The sequence below is a fragment of the Prionailurus bengalensis genome, chromosome A2 (genome assembly GCF_016509475.1).
Source record: "Prionailurus bengalensis isolate Pbe53 chromosome A2, Fcat_Pben_1.1_paternal_pri, whole genome shotgun sequence".
In the NCBI taxonomy this organism is placed as follows: Eukaryota; Metazoa; Chordata; class Mammalia; order Carnivora; family Felidae; genus Prionailurus; species Prionailurus bengalensis.
The window spans coordinates 58796117-58823599 of record NC_057348.1 but is presented as its reverse complement, the minus strand read 5'-3'; the positions used below and the strand labels follow the sequence as shown (position 1 = coordinate 58823599).

The following is a 27483-nucleotide window of genomic DNA, read 5'->3' as shown; positions in this document are numbered from 1 at the left end:
ATGCTCCAACCTTCCCGCTTTTGTCCGTGAGAGAGGATCTATTGTCATTTTAATTTGGGAAACTGAGGCTGGGAAAGAGGAGGGGCTCTGGTCAGGGCCACCTACCAGTGGCCAGGCCAGGAGGAGAGGAGACTTTTGTAGAGGAAGCGGGGGTCCATGGTAGGATTTGGGGGCCGGTGATCTCATGTGCACTTCAGAAATGGGGCCCAGGCTACTGTGTAGGGCCTGGGCTGTTGATGGGTGTTTCAGGTGAGGCCAAGGGCTGTGCTTGTCCAGGTGGGAGAGGGTTGGGCAGTTTGGGGGAGACTTTGGGGATGACGCTGATGGACCTTAGCAGAGAGTGTGACCTGGAAAGTGTAAGTGGGGATGCCTGAAGCCTGGTGTGGGGGTGGACGAAGTTGGGAACGCGATCTGATGGGAGGGAGGAGCCTCTGGCAGGTGGACGACAGCCTCTGGGCTTCTCAGACTGGGGAGATAGGACCACTGCTGAGGGGCAGGCTTGGGGAGCCACCCCCCTCCTCTTGGGAGGGCTTCCTATTTCCTGGGATTGAGGGTGTGGAGGAGGAGCTGAGAGGCAGGCAGAGGAAGCCTGGGAGGGGCAGGGCTGGGCTGGCAGCATGGGGGGCACCTCTTGGCTGGGGTATGGGGATGGTGGGTGGGAAGTGTAGCGCTTCTGGATTCTTTCTTGAAGTGCAGGGCTCAAGATCCAGCAAGGGGCTGGGCCAGGGTCAGCCAGCAAGTGGCTCCAGGGCCAAGGTGACCCAGACTGCCTCCCTCCCTCTCTGTGAACTGCCTTCTGTGTGGTGATGGGCCCGAGTATCTTTGTCTGCCGTGGGGGTGGTGCCTGTGACTGGGAGCCTCTGTGGCCTGCTAGGGAGCACGTATCCCCCAAGCCTCAGGCAGAGAGATGGTCACCCACCCTAGGAGCTTGGAGCTGGTGGCAAGAGGAGGGGGTGCTCCCTAGGGCACGGGGAAACTCCGAGTCAGGAGGTGATGGCCTCCAGGTTGAGGTGTCAGCCAGGCTCCCAGTCTGGACCCTCGACCCTCGTCGCTTGCTTCCCTGCTCTTGGGTCCATTTCTCTCCTCTGCCTGGTAACGGCAGGACCAGGCATTGATGGTACATGTCTGGACACCAGTGGGTGTCCCATGCTACTCGTGGTGCTCGCGGGCTTGGTCTTGGGGACCCCTTGGTGAACCTCTCCGTGCCTGCAGGGCCCAGTTTGCGGAGGGGCCCTGTCTGCACCTCTGGTGTCTCCTTGTGGGTTAAGTCATGCCCCCTGGAGGTGGAGCATGGGATGTCCGCACGTGGGCTGGGTGCACAGAGCTCATGGGATGCACGTGTGTACTTGGGTGTGTATGTGCTCTCCCATGCATCCGGGCTGTGCCCACACACTCGCACCCTCTCCCGCTTATTCTCCTTCACAGGGCTGAGGCTCCCGGCCCCATGATTCCCGCCTCTGCAGGACCTGAGCGCCTCGGCCCGCGGCCCCGGCCTGCCATGTCACTGCCACGTCTGAGCCTGCGGGTCCTCCCGCTGCTGCTGCTGCTGCTGGGGGGCGCACGGGCGGCAGCGGGGGCACCCAGGGCTGGTGGGGGGCCGCAGCCCGCCTTCCGCACCTTCTCGGCCAGCGACTGGGGCCTTACCCACCTGGTGGTCCATGAGCAGACCGGCGAGGTGTACGTGGGCGCGGTGAACCGCATCTACAAGCTCTCGGGGAACCTGACGCTGCTGCGGGCCCACGTGACGGGGCCTGTGGAGGACAACGAGAAGTGCTACCCGCCCCCCAGCGTGCAGTCGTGCCCACACGGCCTGGGCAGCACCGACAACGTCAACAAGCTGCTGCTCCTGGACTACGCCGCCAACCGCCTGCTGGCCTGCGGCAGCGCCTCCCAGGGCATCTGCCAGTTCCTGCGGCTGGATGACCTCTTCAAGCTGGGCGAGCCCCACCACCGCAAGGAGCACTACCTGTCCAGCGTGCGGGAGGCGGGCAGCATGGCCGGCGTGCTGATCGCCGGGCCGCCGGGCCAGGGCCAGGCCAAGCTCTTCGTGGGCACGCCCATCGATGGCAAGTCCGAGTACTTCCCCACGCTGTCCAGCCGCCGGCTCATGGCCAACGAGGAGGACGCCGACATGTTCGGCTTCGTGTACCAGGACGAGTTCGTGTCGTCGCAGCTCAAGATCCCCTCGGACACGCTGTCCAAGTTCCCGGCCTTTGACATCTACTACGTGTACAGCTTCCGCAGCGAGCAGTTCGTCTACTACCTCACCCTGCAGCTGGACACGCAGCTGACCTCGCCCGACGCCGCCGGCGAGCACTTCTTCACCTCCAAGATCGTGCGCCTGTGCGTGGATGACCCCAAGTTCTACTCGTACGTCGAGTTCCCCATTGGCTGCGAGCAGGCGGGCGTGGAGTACCGCCTGGTGCAGGACGCCTATCTGAGCCGGCCCGGCCGCGCCCTGGCCCGCCAGCTGGGCCTGGCCGAGGACGAGGACGTGCTGTTCACCGTGTTCGCGCAGGGCCAGAAGAACCGCGTGAAGCCACCCAAGGAGTCCGTGCTGTGCCTGTTCACGCTCAGGGCCATCAAGGAGAAGATCAAGGAGCGCATCCAGTCCTGCTACCGCGGCGAGGGCAAGCTGTCGCTGCCCTGGCTGCTCAACAAGGAGCTGGGCTGCATCAACTCGGTGAGTAGGCGCCATCTCCATCTGTGGCGCCTGTGCAGGGCCGCCGTCGGCCCCGCGTCCCTCAGAGGGTCGGGGCTGCTCCTGGGGCGTCAGCCTCCCAGCTTGTGCCTGCCGCCATCTTGCTTCCTTGAAGACAGGGTGATGGGACTGTGTCCACCAGTCCAAGAGCCCCTGTAGGCAGTGGGCAGAGGACTGACCATGTGCTTCGCACTGCCCCAGATGCCTGCTGTCCTGGCTTGTCTCCCTTTTACAGATGAGGTCACTGAGGCTCAGTGACCAGGGCCACAGTGCCAGTAAGAGGCAGAGCTGGCTGGGTCCAGACTGGGGTGGTGTGGGTCCCAGACCCGTCTTCCCACTTAGTCTTCTGTCGAGAGGCCCTGCTCACCCTTGCTCTGGGGTGTGCGCTTGCTCTCTGGGCCTCTGGCTTCACCTGGTAGTGGCATTGAGGGCACCAGCCCTGACTCTGGGGCAACCTAAAGGCATGGGCTCTGGGTGCTTGGTGGTCAGCAGCCACGGCTCTTATCTCTAGGCCCCAAAGGGACCAGCCTGTGTCCAGCTGCGTAATGGGGAGCATCTTATGCACTCCCCTAGGCTGTAGGATCCATTGTTCAGGGGCACCCTGAGGTGGCCTCCCCAGGTGGGAGCCCTCTGCTCTGGCTCATTGGGCAGCCCAGGGAAAGCCTGGTACATGTGGCTTCAGTTGTCCCATCTCTATACTGGGAGTGACACTGGTTTGTTTTCAGGGCAGGATGGGAGGGCAAAGGTCCTTTCACCTCTTGTCTGTCACGTCTGCCCCTGGGTGGAGTGGGGCACCCATCAGGACGGGGCCGTCCTCCAGAGCGAGGCCCCCATGTGCCAGGCTGACGCGCTGTCCATCCTCCCCTGGCATCTCAGGGAAGGCATTTGACCTCTGTTATGCGTCTGGAGAAACTGAGGCCTGGAAGAGCAGCTCCTGCTGAGGTCACACTCAGTGCTCTTCACGGCCTGTGCCCGTGGCTGGGTCCATCCCCTCTCCCCCTGTCTGACAGCCGCCCTGTCTAGGTCTCTGCTCCTGGGACCACTTGGGGACCCTCGGCCCAGCTCCACCTCAGCGTTCCCTACTTCATCTGCGTTAGGCTGCAAACCTCAGACCCTGAGCCTTCTTCAGGGGAGCAAGCTGTCCCCCTGTTCCCCTGGAGCCTTCCCTCCCCCAGGCCCTTTCGATCTTCTCTGGAGCCTCACGAATTGATCGCTTCCTGTCCCTTCAGTAACCGCTTCATAGCCAACCTCCGCCTTTGCCTTTTGGGTGTGTTCCCTGTTCCCTGTCTCGAATAAGCCCTCCCTGTACCACACAGCCCCCTGGGGGCTGGCCCTTGCCCCGTGCCATGGGCCTGCTCCCCAGGGTGGCTGCTCTCCCTCCTTGGTCTCCTCTAGGCTCCTTCCTTTCTTGCTCTCCCCCTCCCACCCACAGGTTAACCAGGGGGCCTGTGTGCAGCAGCTGTGTGGGAGATGAGCCCCACCCTGGGCATGTGCACCAGGCCTCAGGGGCTGCTTTGCAAGCCTTGGCTTCTCTGTTTGTCCAATAGGTCCAGGAATCCCTGGTCTGCCACATCTGTGCGGCCTGGCTCAAGCCTGGCTCCTCTCAGGACCCTCCATGAGCCCCTGCCTCTTTCATACCCGCCCCTCACCCCAGTTAGTGGGGGCGCTGGCCAGCCTTGGCTGCAATGCCCGCTGCCCTCAGGCAGAAGACACCCGGACCCCTGAGACTGGCTGCACGGGGCCAGGGTCTCACCCTCTCCCTTCCCACAGCCCCTGCAGATCGACGACGATTTCTGTGGGCAGGACTTCAACCAGCCTCTGGGGGGCACAGTCACGATCGAGGGCACGCCCCTCTTCGTGGACAAGGACGACGGCCTGACCGCCGTGGCTGCCTATGACTACCGGGGCCGCACCGTGGTGTTCGCCGGCACGCGCAGTGGCCGCATCCGCAAGGTCAGGGCCTGGGATGGGGGTGATGGGGCGGGCAGAGCCCTGGGGATGTGAGACAGCCTTGCTCTGGGGCCCGGAAGCCCAGATCCAATGCCAGGCGTGGCAACCGAGAGGGTCCTCAGCAGGCCCCAGCTCCCCTGTATCTCCTCTTCCATGCCCCTCCTGTGGGGCTGCTTCGGTGTCCGGCAGGTGTAAAGGCTCTGGCTGGGCTTCAGGGGCTCTGAGGGTGGGTCAGGGCACATGAAGGTACTGGCCAAGCCCCAACCCCCTGCAGCCCCCCAGGACAGGGAGATGCTGGCCCTGCTCTCTGAGGGCGCACAGTGACCTCCTAGGAAGGCCATGGAGGGGGTGGGGGCAGGGCACGCCTGCACGGCCCCCTCCCCTCCGGGGGATCCAGTGTCTGCTGAGGCAGCACTCTGGAGCTGACGGGAGGCCCCCGCCCTGCGCGGAGACAGCAAGGCCAAGGGCAGGGCAAGGGTAGCACCCCTCTGCCCCTGCCTACCGCTGGTGGGTACAGGGGGAGCACTGTGACTCCAGAGCAATGAGGGCTCCTCAGGGTGAGGGGTGGGGTGCCGTGCCATGGGGCAGGGCCTGCGTGGTGCCTGCATCCCCTTCCCTCACCAGCAAGCCTTGAGCTGCACGAGGCCGCCAGGGAGCAGCCGCTGGAGGGCTTCCTGGAGGGGGGCTGAGAGCAGCTGCCTGTGGGTCAGTCCCAGCTTGCTGGGTGAGTGGGACCAGACCAGCACAGGGCTGGCCTGCTGGGGAGGAAGTTTCTGGGGTGACTGTAGGGTGGGGGCATCTGGGAGCCCCAGAGTCAGTCCAGGGGCGGGGCCTGGTAGATGAAATAACAGCTGTCCCCAGGCCTGGTGCTGACACAGCTCCCCGCCCAGCGTGTACCCGTGGGTGGGGGCTGGGCCTGGGACCAAGAAGGGCCTTGCCTGCTCTCGGCTTCTGCGCTGGGTTGTGCGGGAGGGGGTCTCCCTGTCTCCGCTACGACGGGTGCCCTAGGAATCATGTTCCACTGTTCACTGGGTCTGAGATTTTTATGAAGGGACACCCCCTGCCCCCTGCCCAACTGCTCACCTCAGCTTTCCCATCTGTGAAATGAACCCGGATGTGTGGGCTCTGGGCTGGGGTGGTCCTGAGGCAGTGGGAGCCCAGATGTGGACTGAAGGCCATCCCAGGATGGGGTGCCCTGGGGTACTGCGGGGTTCAGGCACCATACGAGCCAGTGAGGCTGGGTGGCAGGTCAGCTCAGCCCCCGCTGCTCTCTGGGCAAGCCCCCATGCCCTCAGAGCTGGTCCTCCAGTGTGACCCACTTTCTTTGCCCTAGTGTCGAGGGTGCTGTCTGCAGCCTGGGCATAGGCTCTTTCCCTTCCCAGGGGTGGGGCCCCCACCCAGCATGCACCCCCTTTTCCCACCCCAGGGAGGGTACATGGGGCTGGGGGAGGAAGCAGCAGAGCCCCTGGGGGGTGTGTGTGTGTCAGGTGGGTTGTGCTCTGGCAGGGCCAGTGTGGCTGCAGTGAGAACCGCCCCCAGCCCCCGCCCCCGCCCCCGCCCCCGCCCCCCCAGGCAGGGCTGTGGAGTGAAGCTTGCTTGGAGACACTCCTGCAGGGCGCCCTGGAGCCTGTCACCCAGTGGGAGGCTGGGCTCCTGGGGCTGGGAGTGGCACATTTGATGGTGGGTGGGCTGGCAGGCAGCTGGCTAAGGCACTGTCTGTGCCCACAGGCCACCCTGTAAGGTTGGGAGAACGGGTTAGTCTGGCCCGGCCTCCCCGGCTGCCTCACTGGCTCTGGCCTCACTCCCCTGCCCCAGGGCCGCTGTCTGGGTGGGAGTTCTGTGAGTCTAATTGGTCCTGCTCTCCTTCCTCTCTGCCCTGGTCCCACAGAGGGGAAACTGAGGCCCATTGTGTCGAGTGGGAGCTGGGCTTAGGCCCATTCATAAGAAAACCTCTGCTGCTCTCTCCCTTACCCACCCCTGCACCTGCGTCCCAGAGCCCCGTCTTTCCTGGACATTGGCTCCTTCCATCCCTGGACCCCTCTGGGCTGGGCACTGCACCATGAGTGTGTGGACTGCACCCTTTTAGGGGTATGTGGGACCCAGTGCCCAGGGGCTGCTGGCCTGGTGGTGGGAGAGCCCCATCATTGGGGAATTAGAGCCACGTTAGTTTCGAGGCTCCCCCATGAAGGCATGCCCTAGCCTTGCCCCATCCACCACTCACCTGCACCCACCCACCCAAGTTGAAGGGGGGTTTTGGGCAGCTCCACAGACAGTTGTTTGCACCTTAATCCCATACAAATGGCTGAGTTTAGGTGTGGTCTCCGCTCTCTCCCTCGCGAGCTCTGTGACCCTGGGGCTGGTTGTGTAGCCTCTCTGAGCCTGTCCCCCCAAGCATAGCGTGAAGAAGCCCAGAGCCTGGTGTGTGTGTGGTCCCATTCGGGCATGCAGCTAGCTCTCACTTGTGGTGCTGCCTCTCTGAGTCCTTGCAATAACCCTGCCATCCTTTTGACAGATGAGGAAACTGAGGCATATGGTGGCTGCAACATGTGCCCAGACTTACTGGCTCCAGGGTCCTTGCTCATGACTGTAGTCTCCTTCCTTGTTCTCTGGAAAGGAAACGGGGGCCCTGATTTCAGTGTCCCTTCTCTGAGGAAGCCCGGGGTCTAGGGCAGCCCCACCTCCAAGAGCCCCTCACTGCCCACTCCTGCCCTGAGCTGCCAGCCTTCAGGGCTCTTTCTTCCCACAGCCCAGCGCATCAGCCGGTGACTGCCTGGCCCTGCCTCGCCCTGGGAACAGGTCCGGCTCCATCCAGCTCCTGTGGGGAGCACGACCGTCCCGCTCTCTCTGCCTCCCTGTTGCCTAGGGCTCATGGTGCCTTTGAACACCATGTCACACCCTGGGGCCCCTCTGCGGGTGGAGGTCTGGAGCAGGGTGGGGGCTGGGGGAAGAGGTACCAGTCCCATTCTGCTTGCCCCAGCCCCATAACCTCCCCCAGGTCCCCTTGCCAGGCCTCCAGCCTTGACCCACTGTGAAGGGAGACCGTGCCTCTCCTCAGCTGGGGCCCAGCCTGTGTCACCAGTTCCCTCTCCCTCCTGACCACCCCCCCCCCCACCTCTCCCACCGTGTTGTTCTGACCCACCCTGGGGGCGGGAGTGGCTCTGGTCCAGGGGCCTGAGCCAGGACAGGGCAGGCCACGGGGTGCCCTCCAGTCCAGCTCAGCACTGCCTCCTCCCTGATTCTTGTCCTTTGTCCTCGTCACATGCTGGAGCCTGGGCCCCGGGGACCCCTGCCCACTGCTGACCTGGGGGCAGGCCTGCTGTACTGACAAAGCCCAAGACACCCTCAATTTCCCCAGGCCTGGGTCTTCTTGGGCTTTAAGAAGTAACTGGTGGGCCCCACCGAACGAGAACGAGCGAACATTGTGTGAAATTGTAGCTGATTAATTTAGGACCTGCCAACTTCAGCTGTTCAGGGCTGGCTGGGAGTGCTCCCTGACTCCCCTGGTCTTCCCCAGAGGCTCTGCCCGCCACCTGCCTCCCTCCCCGCCAACAGGGGCAGCCTGTCCTCCTGGGCTGATACCCCAGATCCCCAGTCCTGCGTGTTGCCTTCCCCCCAATGCCCCAAATGGCCACCAGGGACCCCTGGACCCTGGCAGGAGTTCCCCAGGGTGGCCCCTGGTTTGAGTTCTTTTGAGTCCGTCCAGGTGCTCACCGTGGGTGGGGAGAGGACCCGCCCCAGGCTCCTGCCAGTGGGTGCCCGCTCTGCCCCGCCGTAGTCTGGAGGCCCTCTTAGACTCCTTAGACTTCTTAGACTTCTTAGACTTCTGCAGAGCAGAAGTGGGGACAGTGCCTGCCTCCTGGGCCGGGGGAGGGGCACCGCCAGGCTAGCCCTGCACTGGCACCATCCCTGCTGCAGGGCTCGGGGCCTGGGCTGAGGAACACAGCCCTGCCACTCTGGTGGCTGTGCCAGGTGAGAAAGGGGGCCCCGTCTGCCTGAGCATCCGGTTTTTCAAGAGAATCTGGAAATCCGTATTTTGTGTGAGGTCTCTTATTGTTAAGCATTGGCAACTAATGACGGGCTTTTAGAAGGCACTGTGGGTCAACCTAAGGGTGCCGTGGGCCACCAGTTTATGACCATGGGGATCTGGGCTGTGGCATCACTGGCTTGCAGGGTGCCTGGCCTTGGGATGGGACCCGTGGGATGGCCGCCCAGCTGGGCTCCAGGGCTGGGCCGGGCCGTTTTGGAGTCTGGCTAGCAAGGGGGCCTGCCTGGCAAAGCTCCTTCCTGCTGGGGCCTTGGTTTTTATCCCTCAGCGCTGGGTGGGCTGTGCCTCCTGGGGGCATTTGGGAAGCCCAGGGGAGGCTGCCGTTCCTTCCTGTGTGCTGATCCTCGAGTGGAGGAGGAACACGGCTGTGGTGGCAGCACTCTGGGCCCCGGGGCTCCAGCTCTTCCCTGGCTCTGCAGCATCACAGCCGTGCTGGTAGCTGCTGAGCATCTGCGTGGGTTGCTCTGGGCCTGGGCTGCCAGTGACAGGGATACCTCTTAACCTCCAGTGGCCTCACAGCTCTAGAAGCTTCCCCTTGGATGCTTTTCCCATTCCCCTAGGACTCCCCTCCCCCCCACCCCCTGCCCCACTCTCCTTAGGATGCTGAAATTCAGAGATCCTGGGAGTCGGGTGGTGTTTCCAAGACCTGTATAGAGCAGCGTGGGCTTCTTCCCGGTCCTTGCACCAGGGACCTGTCCTGGGCCAGAGCCTGCTCTGCACGTCCAGCAGGGGTCCCTGCTCCCCCAGCCCAGGTCTGTGCGGGAGGCTGACTGGGGAGCCCCTGAGGGGCTGGGGGAAAGATGTTGGCCCCGAGAGAGATCCTGGGCAGGACCAGGCCCCCAGCCCCCGAACTCCTCAGCGGCAGGGAGTGGCACCACCTCCCTGGATTTGTATCTTGTGTGGCAGGGGGATGCCCTTGACTCCCAGTGACCTGACCTCTAGAGACCTACAGAAGCTCCAAGGGGCAGCCTGCACCGTTGGTGACCGTGCCTGCGGGTGTCCTCATCATGCTGGAACGTGAGCCCTGAGCACAAGCACGCGGCTGCCTGTAGCGTGGCGGGGGGGGTGGGGCAGGGAGGTCCGCGGCCTCCTGCATGTGCCTAGTGTATGACTGATGTCCACTCTCAGTTGTGATGTATCTGCAGGAAAGTACACAGCTGTGGGTGTGCGGCCTGGAGCGTGTCACTGGAAGCACGCCAGGCCCCCTGTCCCCAGGAAGGTCGCTCCCTCCCCCAAGGATCACTTTACTGGTTGACCTCCGTCCCTAGGGCTGTTGTGCCAGTTTGGGGTTTTCTGTGGGTCATGTAGCACGTCGTCTTTTGTCTTCCTTGCTCATTGCCGTTGGTGGGGCTCGCCCGTGCTGTCGTGGGCAGGCCTGCTCCGTTCTGTGTCGTGATGACATCGTGTACTGCAGACCTGCGTGCACGGGGCCCTCCCGCCTGGGGCAGGCCCAGCGTTGTTCCCTGTGGGTCTGCAGTGGTGGTGCTGCCACGTGAATTCTGTGGCACAGGCTCCGCGCGTGCAGGGCCGCGTTGCTGTTGAGTTTCCACCTGGGAGCAGGGCCGCTGGGCCTCTCTTCTCCTCCTGTCCTGAAGCTCTAGGACTGTCGGTGTTGCCATTTCCAGGATTAGGTGTGGTACTGCCTGGCCGAGTGGTTGATCTCATACAGCCATGCTTGGGGCAGGTTACTGGGTCCTGGTGGAGTTCTACCCTCCAGAGTGTTGTTAGCGGAGAATAGACGGGTCCCGGCCGCCTGCTTCCTGTATGTCTTAGTTGCTGTGCCTGTGGGGCCCCGTGGGTCACTGTGGGGCACTGCCCCTTCCTGCTAAGAAAGTGGTCCCTGGAACCTTTGGTGGTATTGCCTGGTACTCTGGGGGACGTGTGTGTGTCCTGGGGACGACATGCTATGCTCTTTCTGGTTCTCCGGTCCATAGCACCAGAGGGCGCAGGGGCCTCTCATTCCCGCCCTGGGTCTGTCTAGTGACTCCCCTGCCCTTTGTCCCAGAACCAGTGCCAGCACTGCTTTTCTGCCCCTCCGTCGGTGGTCAGCAGTCGCCCACAGGCATGCATGGAGGGTCCCGCCCCTGGCCCTACACTACAGGCCCACCTTCCTGCGGGGTCTGGCCAATCAGGCCTTAGCCACAGCAGGGGCGTCTAGGCATCTTTGACGAGCATGATGCTTTCGGCCACAGGCAGGCAGTGGCCACCCTGTGCCCAGCCCCATGTGCGCCTAGCTGTGGGCCTGGCTTGGTGGAGGTGGCCTCATGAAGGTCCAGGGTTACTGCCTGCAGTGTGTAGTTCCCCCGCCCATGGACAGATAGGTCCCTGACTTCCAGGACCTGTCCTCTAAGGGGTCAGGGCGTGGGAACCCATGGCATTGCAGCAAGGTGGGTGAAGAGACTAGAACAGCCCCACTGAGGGGTCTTCCAGGAAGGGCATTCTGGAAGGAGAGAACAGTAGGGCCAAAGCTCAGGCCATGTGATCTGTGTTGCCTTGTGGCCCAGCTTTGTGTGGCTTCCATGGCCGTGGGGCAGATTCCCCAGGGTGGTTGTGCACCTCGACCTCATGGCAGCATCTAGCCTTGGGGGCCCAGTTTCCAGGCAGCTTTCCAAGCAGTCTTTCCTCCCCTACTGTTGGAACCACGAGCTTCTGAACTCTAACACAGCCCTGTGAGGTGGATTTCTGCTGGCAGATGAGGAGACCAAGGGTCAAAGAGGACCACTGTTTATGTTGGTTGGTGTCCGCTTTCCTCTGTGTTGAGGGCTAGGGTTGAAAAAGACAAGATTCTTGGGACTCTCCCTCCCAATCTCGCCAGGTGTGTTTGGCCCAATTAGAGCCATTGGGCCTCCTGCAAATCATGTTTTAATTACCCAAGTACTGCCAAGAGGAAATTGTTAATTGCTTTTCCAATATCAAATTCCTCCTGGCCTTTGTGAGAATGGTCCCAGGAAGGGGCCTGGAACCTGCCCCCAGCTGGAGGGAGCGGGGGTGGTGGGGGGAATCCTGTGGCAGCTGGTGAGGGGATGAGAGGGGCCCAGGAGCTGGGTTCACCCACACGGCCGCACGGCCCTGACCAGGAGAAGGAAGATGGGCTCCTTCAAGGAGAGAGGGCAGCCCCACCCAGGACCACTCTGCTGCCCAGGGGGCTGGGAATAGGCTGGGCAGCTGTACGTACTAGAGGAGGAAGACACCCATGGGGTCCCAGCCCTGTAGCCGGTTCACTGGCTGCTGTCCTCCCATCTTTTGCCTGTCCCATCACCTGGGGTCCTGTTCACCTGCTCTCTGGTTTAGTCAGCGCACCGCTATTCCACAGATAGGGACACGAGGGCCGTTATCTCGGGATGGGCAGAGCAGGGAACTCTTTCTTTTCCCTGGTTGGGGCCAAGCTGGGCAGCCCCCTGCCTCCGGGCGGCTAGGGCGCGTGCCGGCCTTGGCAAGCGGCCTGCGTGGCCCAGACATCCTCCCAGTGCCCCCACCCGCCCTCAGCACAGAGAATGGGCTCTTTGTTGGATCTGGGCTGGACGGACAGCTGACCTGGCCAGGCCGCAGCAGTTGGCGAGAGCCACGCGGTGATGGGTGCGGGGGCAGCCGGCTGGGCCGGCCTGGGGTTTAGGCCCCAGGGCCAGGGGCTGCCCACCTGCCACTGGCTACCTCCCCTTGGCCCTGCACAGGGCTCTCTTTGCAGGACCCCCCCCTCACCCCCTACCATGTGTCCTGGGTCCCCAGGACCTGTTGGCCTGGGGTGAAGGTGAAATTGCATGCTGGCCTGTCTGTGGGAACAGGCAGTTGATGCCTCGTGGTGGTGGTGCGTGTGTGGCCCAGTGTTTTTTGGTCCTGGCACCAAGAGGTTGCTGGGGCCAGGCCCCTCTCTGGGGGCATTGACAGCCCTTGTGCCTCGGTTCAGAATGTAGGGGACTCCCCCACGTACAGAGGTTCAGGGGAAAAAAACCCAGGTTGGAGAAGTGGGTGAGCCAGAGGGCTGGGCCAGAGGCTGGACAGGGGTGGCTCTGGGTCAGAGCCAGGGGCAGGTGGGTGCCTGGGCGTGGTGTAGCCCAGCAGGCATGCCCTGGGAGGCTGGCCACCTCCTCTCCAGCCATCTAGGCAGGAGGAGGAGGCGTCCTTTCTCAGCAGGTGTGGGGAAGGGCACCAATGGCAGAGGGACAGAGCCGAGTTTGGACCCTGAGGTTCTTCTGTGGTGGGACATGGGAGGGAAGGTGGTCGTGGCTAGTTGTGGAAGGTTCTGGTAGTCTTGGGGAAGCATTTGCAGAGCACAGAGGTGGGAGGAAAGATCCCAGGGGATGCCGGAAGTCTCTCCTGTGTGTGCTGCGGGCTGGCTGCCCCAGGGTGGGCCATCCCCAGGTGGGTGGCCCTCGACTGGACAGCTGTGCGCAGGGGAGTGGCATTGGCACGTGCGCTCCCGGCGGCGTGGCATATGTCCTGCTGTCCTGCCAGCCGCCTGGCCCCGTGCCTGCCCTGCATGCCCCTTGTCCCTGGAATGCCTTCCTGGCGGCATACTGCATCCCTCCTCCTGCTTTTGGAGCAGACTCTATGTCCCCAGGTGCAAGTGGCAGTCCAGGGCCTCGCAAGTCTAGGTTCACCTGTCTGTGCTGCACGGGCCCTGCAGCCTGAAAACCAGCTGTGACACAGCAGGCATGTCCTGAGCACTGGTCTTTGCTGGGTTGGACACCTCCTGCCCATCCGACAGTCACACGTGTGCATGCAGGGGCCCTGCTGAGCCTGGACGGTGGCCACTCAGTATACAGTGTGGAGCCTGTCACCACGTCACATCCACCCACGGGCCTGCCAGCTGTGCCTCCCTGGCACCCCCACTTACTCTGCTTTCTCCAGAAATGTCCCGGCTCCTTGGGGCCTGCCTCTGCGTGTTTGAGGGCCGGGGCTGCCCCGTGCTGGGCAGATGGGTGGACAGATGGATGCGTGGCGGATGGACAGCTGGACATGCATGCTCCCCACTGCAGCTGTTGGGTACCACCTGTTGGAGTCGGCGTGCTGCCGGCCCAGGGGCGGGGTGTTTCAGAGTCTGGCTCTGGCCTGCCTCCTCTCTTATGTCCCCTAGGATCCTGCTCTCTGCCTGCCCCTTTCCATGGCCCCTGCTGGTGTGCTCCCTGGTTGTGCCCTTCCCTGTAATGTTTCCCTTGTCCCTGCTGGGTTGTGAGTGCCCCTGGATAGGACGTCCACGCCCCAGCCCATGCCCTCAGCCCTCAGTAGGGAGGGAAACGGCAGGCCTGGTAGAGGGGATTGGTCAGAGTCAGCACCATATAGACACTGGTGGTCCGTGTGTCTCGGTGAGGCAGGGCCCCTCCAGTTTCCCTGTTCAGCAGACACTTCTTGAGCGCCCCCTGCATGCAAGGGGCTGAGGTCTGGTCAGGCCAGGCTGTGAAGGCCTCCTGGGTAGCCGTCCCCCGTATCTGGTTGTGGGGGGGGCCAGGCTTGGGGCACTGGGGGAGGGGGCCTGGTGCTGGGAGGGCTGGGGTCTGGCCTGGGCTTCTGGGTGGCTGCAGGGGGCGCCTGCAGGGAGGGGGCACAGGTGTAAGGCAGGGCTCTGGGAGAAATCCAGAGTCCTGATTTGATCAGTTGGGCTGAGACTAGGGCTGGAGATCTGGGTCCCACGGGTGCACCGGCCTGCACACAGGCCCTGCCCTCCTGACCTCCTTGTCCCCTGCTTCCTGGCCACTGTCCAGGCTGGCCTTGCCAGGCCTGGGTTGTGGCTGCTGGGGTTTGGTGATTGCCTTGAGGTCCAGGCGCCTTCTGTCCCCTCTTCTTGGCACAGTGGCTTGGTCCTTATTTGATTCTCAGAGCAGCTCTGGCAGGGGGAGTGGTGCCTGTCGTCACCATCTCACAAGTAGGGGAATAGGCAGAGAGCGGGTCAGCGCGCCATGTCGCTTGCACAGCTGGGTGTCTGTGCTGGGCCTTGGGTCCAGGCAGTGTGGGTGTCCAGAGGTGGCACTGCTGGCCTCCCTGAGCTCTCCTGTGGCTGCAGACTCCCTGCCAGCAGCAACTGCCCACCCCCGAGGGCAGAAGGTTCGTGGGGCCGGCTGGGTCCAGGTTGGGGTCCCGTCACGCTCACCCGCAGGGGCGCTGAGGCTGGGCTGCCACGGCCCCTCACCCAGCACCCCTTCTTCCTGGAGGCCGTGGGCCGAAGCCACTTGGGCAGCTAGCTCCAGGCCTGGCCTGTGGCCGCCTCCCCCTGCCCAGCTCAGGGCTCAGATCTTCCGGGTCTGGTTTGACTTAAGCCTGCCTGCCTGGCTGGGAGGCAGCTGAGCGGATGTGGGGGGTGGCCTCGGGCTCTCAGGAATGCAGCCCTCCCCCTCTCCCTCAGCCAGCAGCCTCTGGCCCAGAGTCACAGCGCCCCACCCTGGCTGGCCGCCCTCGGCCAGCGCAGAGCGCAGGGGTGTTCGCCAGCTCCACGGGCCACCCCCACCAAGGAGACCTGCCCTGTCCTGTCAGTGTGGGGGTGCAGAGGAGGGATGCTGGGCTGAGCCTGGGGCGAGGCGGAGGTGGAGAGGTGGGCTGGCTGCTGGGTCACAGCCAGAGAGGGGCGGGCCTGAGCAGGGCCGGCCACCTTGTGCCCTGGGAGCCTGCCCGGGACTGGCGGAGCTGGGCAGACGCCGCCCCATGAGTCCCGTCTCTGGAAAGCCCCCTGGGTCTATCTGTTAATTAAATACATTTGTTTGGTAAAAGCAACTAAAAATACTTGCAGCATCGTAAGCTGCAGAGAAGAGCTGGCTAATTAGCGCCCGGTTTGTTTGGGATCTGGAATATATTTCCATGCCGATGAGACGCCCGCCCTCCTGCCTTCTTGCTGGGGTGCACCCTACTCCAGGACCTCACCGGGGCCCCCCACTCCCATGCCACCTCCCTGCCCTGGAGCCTCCTGGTGTCGCTTCTCAGCCACACTGGACACCTCACTGTTCCTGAAGGCCCCTGCTGCCTCTTCGTGCCTTTCTACCCCCTGCACAAATATGCCTTCCTCTGGGGCACCCAGCCTGGCCCCAAGGAAAGTGGGACCCCTGCCACTTTTGTGCAGGGCTTGGCTGTATAGCCAGTGACGGGTGGTGGGTTGTGGTTGTTCTTGTGGATGAAGGGGCTAGGTCAGGACTTGCCTACGGGGCTGAAGTTTGTCCCCCATGGCTGTGGTGTGGTTGGAAGCCTTAGACTTATCCTTGCGGGGCTTGGGGGGCAGCTGGAGGAGGGGCTCCAGACCCCTGACCTTAAGTAGGTGTGGGGCTGGGCCAGCGTTGGCCATTGCTGGCCTAGCCCCACTTAATCCCTCACTGCCACAGATCCTGGTAGACCTGGGAAACCCTGGCGGCCGGCCAGCCCTGGCCTATGAGAGTGTGGTGGCCCAAGAGAGCAGCCCTATCCTGCGTGACCTGGTCCTCAGCCCCGACCGCCAATACCTCTATGCGATGACTGAAAAGCAGGTGGGTGACCTACTGCAGGACACTCGGGGGGTGGATCTGCCCCCATCGTTGGTCTACTCTGTCCACCCTGGCTCCAGATTTTCCCCGGTCAGACTTGGAATTCTCCATTTCTCCCTGAACAGTTGCATATCCACAGGAACAGATACTTGAATAAGAGCTTTGTGGGAGTATTGGTGTCATTTGAGGACTGGGAGCATACATCTGGGGCCCCGAATTCTCGGGCTGCGGGCCCGCACAGCACCGGCCTCATCTGCCCATCTCCATGGGGTTGGCACCTGGCCTGGCCCACCTTATCGAGGCCGCGCATTTGTGTTCCCAGCCTAGCGCTTGGAGCCAGCCTCTGACCTTCTCAGCCTGGTGACCGCATGCCCCTCTCCCAGCTGTCATGTTATTCCACTTCTCTGAGGACCTCAGTGCCATCCAAGCTGGCGAGGTCGGGGTAAGAGGGGCCCAGCCTGCCTCTGTGCTTAGGACTGGAGTTGATGAGCCCAGGCTCCCTTGAGGAACTCAGAATCCGGACAGATGGGAGAGTGACTCTGGCTGGAGCGATCAATTCCTCCCTGGATGTCTCACCTGCACTGACTTGCTTGCTCCTTGACTGCTGCCTCCCAGCAGAGGGCCCTGGCCTATTTAGCCTGATTTGGCCAAGTCAGGGTCACCCAGGACTAGCCTTTGAATAGACCATGCTAGAGAGTGGCCTGAAACGGGGGCCCCGCTCGTGTGTGGGAACAGGACACACACACGCGACTGTGGTGAGGAGGTGAGGCTGGCAGGCGTTGCAGGGACGAGCCTCGCGGGGGCCTGACGCCAAGCTTCCCGTGCTGCCAGGTGACTCGTGTGCCCGTGGAGAGCTGTGTGCAGTATGCATCGTGCGAGCTGTGCCTGGGGTCTCGGGACCCCCACTGCGGCTGGTGTGTCCTGCACAGCATGTGAGTCTCAAGGGCCCGGACACCCCTGCCTGGCAGCCTCTGACCTGGGAGAGCCCCACGTGGCCGTCCCGGGCGCCTCGGGCAGTCACGGCTCCCTTTTGAGCACCTCTGGGTCTCTCCTGGGCAGGGTGTTTGGCAGTTGCCTGACTGGCTGAGTGATGGCACGCCCAGCGCCGCCCACGAAAGACGGGGTGCAGGGTACAGGTGGTGGGCTTCCCTTAGCGCGGGTGACGACAGCCCTGCTGAGCAGGGCCCGGAGGGTCGGGGTGCCCCTCTGGCCGCCTCCCCCACGCCCAGCCCCAGCACCCTCTGCCCGCAGCTGCTCACGGCAGGACGCCTGTGAGCGGGCGGACGAGCCCCAGCGCTTCGCCTCCGACCTGCTGCAGTGCGTGCAGCTGACGGTGCAGCCTCGAAACGTCTCCGTCACCATGTCTCAGGTTCCGGTGAGCGCGGCTGCCCTGGTGCGGGGTCGGGGTGACCAGTGGGGGGGCAAGAGCTCCTTGCTCACCGAAGCCTCCTATGGGGCCCAGCTTGTGCTGCAGGCCTGGAACGTGCCCGACCTCTCGGCTGGCGTCAACTGCTCCTTTGAGGACTTCACCGAGTCCGAGAGCATCCTGGAGGACGGCCGCATCCACTGCCGCTCGCCCTCTGCTCGGGAGGTGGCGCCCATCACACGAGGCCAGGGTGAGTGCCACCGTGGGCGGGGGTCAGAGTGGCACCTGGAGCTGTCCTGGTGGGGTCTGTGAATGGGTGTTGCGTGGTCACTGTAGGCTGGCAGGGGAAGGAGCAGGTGCCTGCTCTGGGAGATGGGGCCGCAGCTGCCTGTCCATGGGCTCGGAGGCTCCCTGGGTCCCAGGGCCTGAGGGGCAGGGGTGCAGCCAGGGGCTGTGCAGGTGGTGAGGGGGGAGGGTCCCTGGCAAGGCCTGTCCCTGTTCCGGGCTGGCCCTGGGAGAGGGTCCTGGGGCCGGCGGCCGCGGGTGGCCCCGATGACTCAGGCCCGTGCTGCTTCTGCAGGAGACCAGCGGGTGGTCAAGCTTTACCTGAAGTCTAAGGAGACAGGCAAGAAGTTTGCATCCGTGGACTTCGTCTTCTACAACTGCAGCGTCCACCAGTCGTGAGTGTCCTGGCACTTCTGCACTGACCACCCCGGCAGGGCAGGGCAGGGCATGGCTCTGTGTGGCCCAGTGGTCAGGGCGGGAGGAGAGGCCCTCGTAAGAGCCTCTCACCTGGCAGGGGGGCCGGCAAGGGCACGGCCTCCAGGCGGCAGATGGGGAGGAGGCTCAGGCCGGGGCTGTGAGAGCGGGGCAGGGGAGGGGAGTGAGGTGCACTGATTCAAACAAGGCAAGTCTCGCCGGCCTCTCACAAGCTGCTGAGGTGTGAGGAGTGGGGTCGGGGGGCCCACCCAGGTGTATGGGTCAGCCACAGAGCCAGAGGCACCTGAGTTTCAGTTGTGCCTTTGTTGGCTGACCGGCAGACTGCCTGCCTCTTCGTGGGGGCCCACTGAGGGCCTGGGTGTTGATATTACTAGGTTATGATCTCTCTATCCAAGGTGGGCTGGGATGTTTGGAGCAGCGGGCAGGACTCTGGAGCTGGAGGGGATTGAGGGTCTCGGGAGAAGCAGGGTGGCCGGTGGGTTGGGAGGTCCCTGGGAGAAGCTAGAGGTAGTTTTCTCCAGTGTAAGTGGGTCCATGGGGGCTGCAGAGATGACAGGGCTCCAGCCACAGGAGGTTGCGCAGGCCAGAGCGCTGCAGGGACCTGTCTAGGCCCTGGGGACGTGTGGGAGAGAACCGGACAAGCGCCTGCCAGGCGGAGCTTGCCTTCTGGTCAGGGAGACGGATGTCCGCCACGGCTCTGCTGGGCCCTGCAGCGACGGCTTCCCTCCTAAATTTAAACCTAAGTTAATTAAGATGAGATTGGAATTTAAAAGACAGTTCTGTACGTGCACCAGCACATTTTCCCAGTGCTTGTTGTCACGTGTGACTTGGTGTGGCCAGTGGTCACCTCGGTGCACAGCGCAGGCTTTCGTCACGTCCGTAACCAGGAAGGTTGTGTCAGCAGACACTGGGGTGGACTGTCAGGTGTTCAGGGTCCGGAGAAAAAGCAGTGCAAAGAGAGGGAAGCACGGGATGGAGGAGCAGCCAGTGCAAAGGTCCTGAGGTGGCACTGTGAACTGCTGAAGAAATAGCAGGCAGGTGATGCGGCCCCGTGCAGCCCCTGGGTGGAGCCACAGGTCGCCCTGGTTTCAGCACGCCTGCCCTCTCCCCGCAGCTGCCTGTCTTGTGTCAACGGCTCCTTCCCCTGCCACTGGTGCAAATACCGCCACGTGTGCACACACAACGCTGCCGACTGCGCCTTTCTGGAGGGCCGTGTCAACGTGTCTGAGGTGAGGCCAGCCTGAGGAGCTCAGGGTTTGAGAGGCGTGGTTGAGCTGGGTGTCACCTGCAGCTGGCAGTGGGAGCGCTCCCACGGGCAGCCGGGACACTGCGCCAGAGGCCTGCGCTATTTGGGACCTTGTCCAAGGCCACCTTGACCTGAGGCCAACCAGTAGTGTTTGTTGGCAGCCTCTTGATGTGCTTCGTGGTCCTCAGGGAAGGCCTCCCACCTGGGCTTCTGTGTGGGGGCGATAGACCAAAGGGATGCCCGAGGGACGATGCAGGGAGAGGGGGACTGTCCACCCGATACAGTGAGGTGTGTGGGCAGGCGGGAAAGGCCCGGCGCCCAGAATCCGTGTGGATGAGGGAACCCATCAGACTGACTTGCAGGGTGGGCGGTTGGTTCTCGGAGTCATTTGAGGTACCGTGTAGTAATTGATAGTAATTAGGTAGTAATTATTTTGGAGCCTGGGCAGGGTGCTGACTTTATTTATGAACAGCCAGGCTACTTTTCCTGGAACCCGAGGCACTCAGAACCAGGACCGGCCGACCTGGGATCCTGTCAGAGGGTACAGAGCCGGAACTGGAGGCCAGGGCCCTTGTTCGCAGTGGACACCGTGCCCGTGGTTGGACGGGGCAGGAGGGTGTGGTGTGTGGGGGCAGAAGAGGTGCAGCATGCCTCAGGCCACTCCTCACAGAGCCTCCCCCGACCAGCCTCCACCATCACTCCCCAGGCCCCTGTCCCCTCCCTGCTGTGACATTGCCCATCATGGGACAAGGTGGCAGTCAGGGGCAGGCCAGGAACAGGCAGGGACCTCAGGCATTTGGCGGGAGCAGTATCTGGGTGAGCGGCTGGTGTGAGAGCCAGGGTGTGGGGATGGGCAGTGGGCTTCCCTCGGAGTGTGGCCCACATGAGGAGCTGGGCACAGGTGTCCTGAGGGCAGGCAGGGGCTGTGGGACAGCAGGAAGCTGGTTAGTGACCCCAGGGTCTAGGGACCTCAGGGAGGGCTGTCGTGGGCCTGGGTGGAACAGCATGTGCAGACCCTCCTGAGGAGGGTTCAGGACTGGGCTGAGGGTGGTCCTGGGGTCCAGGGAGGTTGCCGTGGGAAGGGACTCATCCTAATGATACACCGTCTTCAGCCGTAGTCCCGGGTTTTATGGGGGCTTTTCTAAGGAGAATGACACAGGCCCAAACTTGACCAGTCCTGTTGCTTGGAAGGAGCAGGCTCCTCCCCCTCAGGTTCTCCTCTTCCTATCTCTGCTTCTGGTTTGGATCTGCTGGGAGGTGGCCCCTCAGGAACATGGTGCCAGGGAACAGCCTCAGTCAGACTCCAGCCTGATGTGGGCACAGAGCCTACAGCCTGGGACAGACCAGGGCCTCCTGGGCAGCAGAGATAGTGTCTACAGAGGGACGTGTGAGCTTGGGGGGTGACGGGAGTCAAGTCCTGGTGGCCAGAAGGAGCCAGGGCTGCTGGGGGTCCAGGAGGGGCAGCCGGGGGCTGGAGAGGCAGCAGGAGGGTCCCTGGGCCTGGGGGCTGGCCTGAGCACCCCGTCAAATGGCCAGGGAAGTGCTGGTGTAGGTGTGGGCGCCTGAATGCGTGGACGGTAGCTCTGCGTACATGTCCCCATCACCTGCCTCTCCCCAGGGTGGAGGAGGGGAGGGAGGGCATCCCTGCAGACCCGGCAGTTAGTGGCCATCCTGCCGGTCTGTCCCTGCCAGAGTCCGGGCCCCTCCTCAGGCCCCCAGAACCTCTGCAGAGCCAGTCCTGGGCCTGTGCCTGCCGTGGGAGCTGTTGCAGGGCTTGGGGATTATGGCCTGTTTTCAGCATCTCTATTTAAAGCCCAGCTCAGCATAGCTCCCGCGGGGCCTTCCCTTCCCGCGGCTCCTGCCGGCAGTGCTGCAAGGAAGCTGGGCCATTGCATCAGTTTGTTGCCCAAATGCTGGCCCTGGGGGCCCCGGGCTGTTTTTCTGCCCAGCTCTGGCTATTTTTACATGCTCCCTGGGCCCCCAGCTGTGAGCTCAAGCCCCAACGCCCCATGCTCAGCTGCTTCTGCCTCAAGGGCCTTTTCAGCTGTGGGCCAGATGGGGCTCCCTCGGTGCTGAACAGTGGGGTCCTAGCGTGCTGGGCAGGGCACTTGGGCCCGCAGGTGAGAGGGCCTATAGTATGTGGCCATAGTCTGGCGGGTGCAGAACTCAGGCCCCCTGCCTCCAGCCCTGCTGGCAGTTCCTGAGGTTTCAGTCCGCCAGTGTGTAAAATGGGCCCAGGGGTGCCTGCCCGCAGGCTCTGTGCACAGACGGGGGTCTGGGCCGTAGTAGGGGGCACCGCGCTCACACCCAGCCTTTCAGCCGAAGCCTTGTCGTCCCCAGGACTGCCCGCAGATCCTGCCCTCCACCCAGATCTACGTGCCGGTGGGCGTGGTGAAGCCCATCACCCTGGCCGCGCGCAACCTTCCGCAGCCGCAGTCGGGCCAGCGTGGGTACGAGTGCCTCTTCCACATCCCGGGGAGCCCGGCCCGCGTCACTGCCCTGCGCTTCAACAGCTCCAGCCTGCAGTGCCAGAACTCCTCGGTGAGGCGGGGTGGCTCCTGGAGCCCTGTGTGCCGGACCGCGCTCGTCACCCTCACGGCCTCAGGATCCGGTTTCTGCCCTTAGCCCGAAGGCGGTGCATAGTCAGGGGTGGCCGGGATGGCTCAGAAGGCACTCCAGGCTCGGCAGGCCGGGGCCACGGCCTCGGGTGCCCCCCGGGTGCGTGGGTGAGAGGGCCGCAGATGGAGATGTGCCGAGAGCCACCCAGACGACTAGCAGGTGCACATCTCAGATGTGGGAGAGGATACTTAGAAACAGGGTGGGAAGTGCACGTGTGGCTTTGCGTGGGGTCTCCTGACGTGGGTGAGGAGGCCAGATTGGTGTGTGGGAACGCCCTCGTGCCACCTTCACCCGTGCTCCCAGGAGGGCCACCGTCAGGGCGACAGTGACCGAGCGCTCAGCTCCTTTTGTGTGTCCTGTGGCCAGCACCAGAAAGCATTCACAGTGGCTGGCGCATCAGCTGGTGGTGTTGCCTCAGGGCCAGGAAGCAGCCGCGTTTGGAGTCCAGAACCTGATAGGGTCACGGTTCTAAAGCCTTTAGTCAAGTCCAGGGAGTTTAGTGATGGTGATCTCTGCAGAGCCAAGTCCTTCCCTGGCAGATGGGGTGAGGTGGGGGGGGGGGGGGGGGGGGGGGGGGGGGGGGGGGGGGGAGGGGCGGGGGGTGGTGTTGCATGGTGGTCCGAAGGCCACTTGAGCTCTCCTCTGGCTGGCTCTGTGACTGCTGGCAGGCCTCAGTTTCCCTGTCTGTTCAGGAGGAGTGTCATCGGAGAGAATCCCAGGGGAGAGGCCTACGGTCAGAGGTGTGGCCTCCTGCTAATGGTGGTGACTCCTTGACCAGCACGTCATGTGTCCAGCGGGGTGGGCAGGGGGTCCCAGCAGCCTCCTGGGGGCAGGTTGCCACTTGGCCAGGCCCTGTGCCCTGCAGCTGGCCCAAGAGGTCCCTGCACCTTCCTGCCCTGTGCTTCCCATCCTCTCTCCTCACTCTGTCACGCTTTACACCTGCATCTCTCCAGGTCCTGTGGCCTGGCTGCTTCAACCCTCCCCTTGCTCTCCGGCCGTCTGTTGGTGCCTCCCCTGCCCCATTTCTCTGCCGTCCCCGAGCCTCTGTCCCCTCCATCCTGCCCTCCCCCAACCCCCCGGCCCACATTTGTCTTTCCGGTGACTGTGTTGAAAGGGAAAAGGGAGTACCAGGGAATTTGATAGGATCCAATTAAATTCCTGCAGATAAAATAATGATGAATTGCTCTGGGATGGAGTGGAGGTCCTCAGCTGCAGAAAGTGGGACACAGCTGGGAGCGCCGGGCCCGGGCTCCCGGGGGAGGGGTATTGTCCCTGAGCCCAGCCCATCCAGGGATGGGGTGGGGGGCAGAGATTCACCTGCTGGTGCTTCCTGCTGGCCTGTGCCCAGAGCTCAGGGCACACATCTTACACCTCAGGGCAGGCCTGGTGTAGGGATTACTGAGTCCACTCAGCAGACAAAGAAACAGAGGTTCGTAGAGAACCTGTGATGCATAGCCAAGGGGGCCAGTTGGGGAGTTCTGATTTCCTGGTGGGGCAGACTGCAGGGGGAAGTAGGTGGTCACTCTGGAGTGTGTGCCTCATGTGGCTGCTGGGGACAGGGCCTTGGCTGGAGAGTGGGGATTCTGGCCACCAAGAAAAAACTCCCCGTGTGCGTGTGCACGCGCGTGTACATTTGGGCTGTGGTGGAGGGAGAGCTGCGTGTGACAGCTTAGCTCTCTAGGCTGGCTAGTGGGTGGGTGGCTCTCTGGGATTTCTGGGTCCAGATTGGAAATGCCATTCTGGACAGGCAGAGCCCCTAGGCTCTGCCCTGCCAAGCCTGCTCCCAGGGGCCAGTCCCAGAGGTAGCCAGGAGGGGCATGCAGTCCCTGACTCACTGCCGTGGGCAGTGGCCCTCGACCTCAGAGTCTAGGCTGTGCACGTGGCCTGACCACCTGCCCTCTGCCCGCAGTATTCCTACGAGGGCAATGATGTCAGCGACCTGCCCGTGAACCTGTCGGTGGTGTGGAACGGTGACTTTGTCATCGACAACCCTCAGAACATCCAGGGTGAGCTGGGCGGGCTGTCTCGGAGGGTGGGGCTGAGGGTGGGCCGAGCTGACCGTGCCCCTCCCCACAGCCCACCTCTACAAGTGCCCGGCCCTTCGAGAGAGCTGCGGCCTCTGCCTCAAGGCCGACCCGCGCTTTGAGTGCGGTTGGTGCGTGGCCGAACGCCGGTGCTCCCTGCGCCCCCACTGCCCCGCCGATGCACCTGCCGCCTGGATGCATGCCCGCCATGGCAGCAGCCGCTGCGCTGACCCCAAGATCCTTAAGGTAGGCAGGCCTGCCAGCCCTGGGCGGAGACACGGACCCCCCCACCCCCGGCTGCCTCCCGCGCAGGGCCCTTCCTGGCCCATGGTGGTCCACACCCGTGTCCCAGCCTCGGCCTCTCCGCAGCTGTTCCCCGAGACGGGCCCGCGGCAAGGAGGCACACGGCTCACCATCACGGGTGAGAACCTGGGCCTGCGCTTTGAGGACGTGCGGCTGGGTGTGCGCGTGGGCAAGGTGCTGTGCAGCCCCGTGGAGAGCGAGTACATCAGTGCTGAGCAGTGAGTGCAGCCTGGCGGGCCCAGCGGGCAGGTGGGCAGGGGGTCCCGACACCCAGGCTAGACCCCACAGCCCGCTAAGGTCACCTGGTGCCCCCCAGGATCGTCTGCGAGATCGGGGACGCCAGCACAGTGCGATCTCACGACGCCCTAGTGGAGGTGTGCGTGCGAGACTGCTCTCCTCACTACCGGGCCTTGTCACCCAAGCGCTTCACCTTTGTGGTAAGCCCTTCCCGGCCCAGACCCCTGTCCTCCCCCAGTGGCTGAGGGGAGCTGTGCAGGGGCTGGATTGAGCTCCCGGTCCTCCGTGGGCCCCCTCATCCAGCAACACCTTTGTTCTGGTCTCCCCTCAGCCTCCTGGTCTCCAGGGCCTAACTGCAGGTCCCCACTGCATACTTCGGGCCCTGACTGTGGGCCGTGCCTGGGAGCCCGTGAACACAGGGCCTGGGGCGTGGCTGGGGGTGCAAGCAGGCCTCTGGCCCCAGGGCAGGCCTTCCTTGCACCTCATGCAAGTCCCTTCTTCCCCCTAGACTCCAACCTTCTATCGAGTGAGCCCTGCCCGAGGGCCTCTTTCCGGGGGCACCTGGATTGGCATCGAGGGCAGCCACCTGAACGCAGGCAGTGACGTGGCTGTGTCTGTTGGCGGCCGGCCCTGCTCCTTCTCCTGGTATGGGGTGCAGATGGGGGGTAGGGGGCCGGGGCAAGGCCTACCTTCCCTGGGTAGTGGTTGGTTCAGATGGCTGCATGCCCCCTCTTGTTGCCCAGGAAACAAGGGGGGGGGGGGGTTGGAGAGCCTGGTTGGGGTGATCACCATGGAAACCAGAGGCGGAGAGTGTTACCATGGAGACAGGCTACCTCTAGAGTGGGAAGGGCAGGGTGGGCAGTGTTGGGGGAGTGGGCGGGCCTGGGCCCAAGGGAGGGGGGCACAACTGCCCTGTTCTGGGGTGAGGGGGATCCCTTGGGAACACAAGTATTTAAAAAAATTTTCTTAAGAGAGAAAAACGAAATCTTGACAAAAGCCCCGAGGCTTGAAGTGGATAATTTTAGATTAGGGATGATAATGGAACGGCCCTTTAAATATTTTCCTGCGGTAATTATCCGCTATCAGACTAATTATCGGTGTTTGCAGCCTTGCCGCAGGAGCGGGCCTGGCGGCTGCGGAGCCTCCTGGCTGTGCTGAAGGAGCCGAGGGGACAGGGACCCAGGTGCAGGCAGTGACCGGCTGGCTGCTTGGCGGGGGTGACCGAGCGCCCCCACCACCCTGGCCGGTTCATTCTGCCTCCTCATGGCCCAGGCTTGGGGTGGCTCCATTTTCAGATCAGGAGACAGCATGGAGGTGGGGCAGGGTGTGGGCATCCCTTCACGAGAGTTGGTGCTGAGCATGGCCCTCTGGGAGACATGACCCCTGCCCTGAAGAAGGGCTGATGGGAAAGTGGCTGTAACAGTCATCAGCGACCAGGAGCAGGGCCTCGGGTGGCTCTGTGTCCCAGGCGGGCAGGCGAGGCCCGGGGAGGTCCAGTGACTTGCCCACACACCTGTCTGTGATGGAGCCTAGATGCTTAGCCCACCGTAGAGGCAAGCTCCAGCACCTCCCTGCGCCCTCGCTGTCCCCTGGCCCCTCTAGGAGGAACTCCAGAGAGATCCGGTGTCTGACGCCCCCTGGGCAGAGCCCCGGCAGTGCGCCCATCGTCATCAACATCAACCGTGCTCAGCTCACCAACCCTGAGGTGAAGTACAATTATACGGAGGACCCCACCATCCTGAAGATCGACCCTGAGTGGAGCATCAACAGGTGGGCCCCCCCAGCCCGCCCCGAGCCCCAGCAGCTCCATCGGTCCTGTGTGGTGCCATTGAGGGTGGAGCTCCTGTACCCACCTCTCTCTCTTGCTTCTCAGCCTGGGCGGGGGTGGCTGAACCTGCTCTGTGCTGCCCGAGTCTGTCTCTGGGGGTGGGTGCGGAATAAAGGAAAAGTGAGTGAAGATGGAGACCGCTGCTGTGCCCTGGAGGTGACAACTTGGTGTCCGTGTTAATCGAGGAAACAAACTCCTCTCTAAGCTCTGTGATGCTGCACTCTTCACGGTGCCCAGAGCCGCCCTCTCAGGGCAGGGGACCCTGTCTGCTTTGAGATGTGGTGGCCGAAATCGGAGGTCCAGCACACAGGGGTTTTAACCTGTGAGCTGTCTTCGGGGGGCAGACTGGAGTGTCTGGCCCTACCCACGTGCGCTGGACCTTGGCAGAAGTCCATCTTCCCCCTGTGACCCCCTACTCCGTCTTCTAGTGGAGGGACCCTCCTAACCATCACAGGCACCAACCTGGCCACTGTCCGTGAACCCCGCATCCGGGCCAAGTATGGAGGCGTTGAGAGGGAGAACGTGAGTCCTTGAGGGATCCCTCGTAGCTCGTGCCACTGTGGGGGGGTGCGTGGACCCCAGGGAAGGAAGCGGCCCTACCCGGCCGGGTGGGGAGCCCCACATGCAGGGGAGGCCGCAGCCCCTCGGCCCTGCTGGGGCGGGGGGGTCTGACTCTGTGGGGAGCGGCCAGCCCAGCCTCCGTGCCTGTGTCCCCAGAGCTGCCTGGTATACAACGACACCACCATGGTGTGCCGTGCCCCGTCAGTGGACAACCCTACGCGTAGCCCGCCAGAGCTGGGGGAGCGGCCGGATGAGCTGGGCTTCATCATGGACGACGTGCGTGCCCTGCTGGTGCTCAACTCCTCCTCCTTCCTCTACTACCCGGACCCTGTGCTGGAGCCACTCAGCCCCACGGGCCTCCTGGAACTGAAGCCCAGCTCCCCACTCATCCTCAAGGTGGGCCGGAGTCAGCGGGTGGTGGCACTGGGTGGCGGGGCTTGCGGG

At 63.4% G+C, this 27483-nt stretch overlaps 1 protein-coding gene across 2 annotated transcripts in view; it reads left to right on the top strand.

The window, feature by feature from the left end:
* PLXNA1 (plexin A1) overlaps positions 1–27483 on the top strand; it is a 49144-nt gene that overhangs the window by 3999 nt on the left and 17662 nt on the right. The window contains exons 2-18 of one of the 2 annotated variants that reach the window (XM_043588296.1): positions 1426–2683; positions 4472–4654; positions 15998–16138; positions 16967–17067; positions 17387–17510; positions 17598–17751; positions 18082–18181; positions 19336–19450; positions 21808–22008; positions 23996–24092; positions 24163–24356; positions 24480–24631; positions 24730–24850; positions 25159–25295; positions 26253–26420; positions 26907–27000; positions 27196–27435. In XM_043588296.1, the coding sequence (XP_043444231.1) occupies positions 1445–2683; positions 4472–4654; positions 15998–16138; positions 16967–17067; positions 17387–17510; positions 17598–17751; positions 18082–18181; positions 19336–19450; positions 21808–22008; positions 23996–24092; positions 24163–24356; positions 24480–24631; positions 24730–24850; positions 25159–25295; positions 26253–26420; positions 26907–27000; positions 27196–27435 (3561 nt within the window). In that variant the 5' untranslated portion in view covers positions 1426–1444. Of the gene's footprint in view, positions 1–1319; positions 2684–4471; positions 4655–15997; positions 16139–16966; positions 17068–17386; positions 17511–17597; positions 17752–18081; positions 18182–19335; positions 19451–21807; positions 22009–23995; positions 24093–24162; positions 24357–24479; positions 24632–24729; positions 24851–25158; positions 25296–26252; positions 26421–26906; positions 27001–27195; positions 27436–27483 lie in introns of those variants that run through there. The other variant, XM_043588295.1, reaches the window with a different exon arrangement.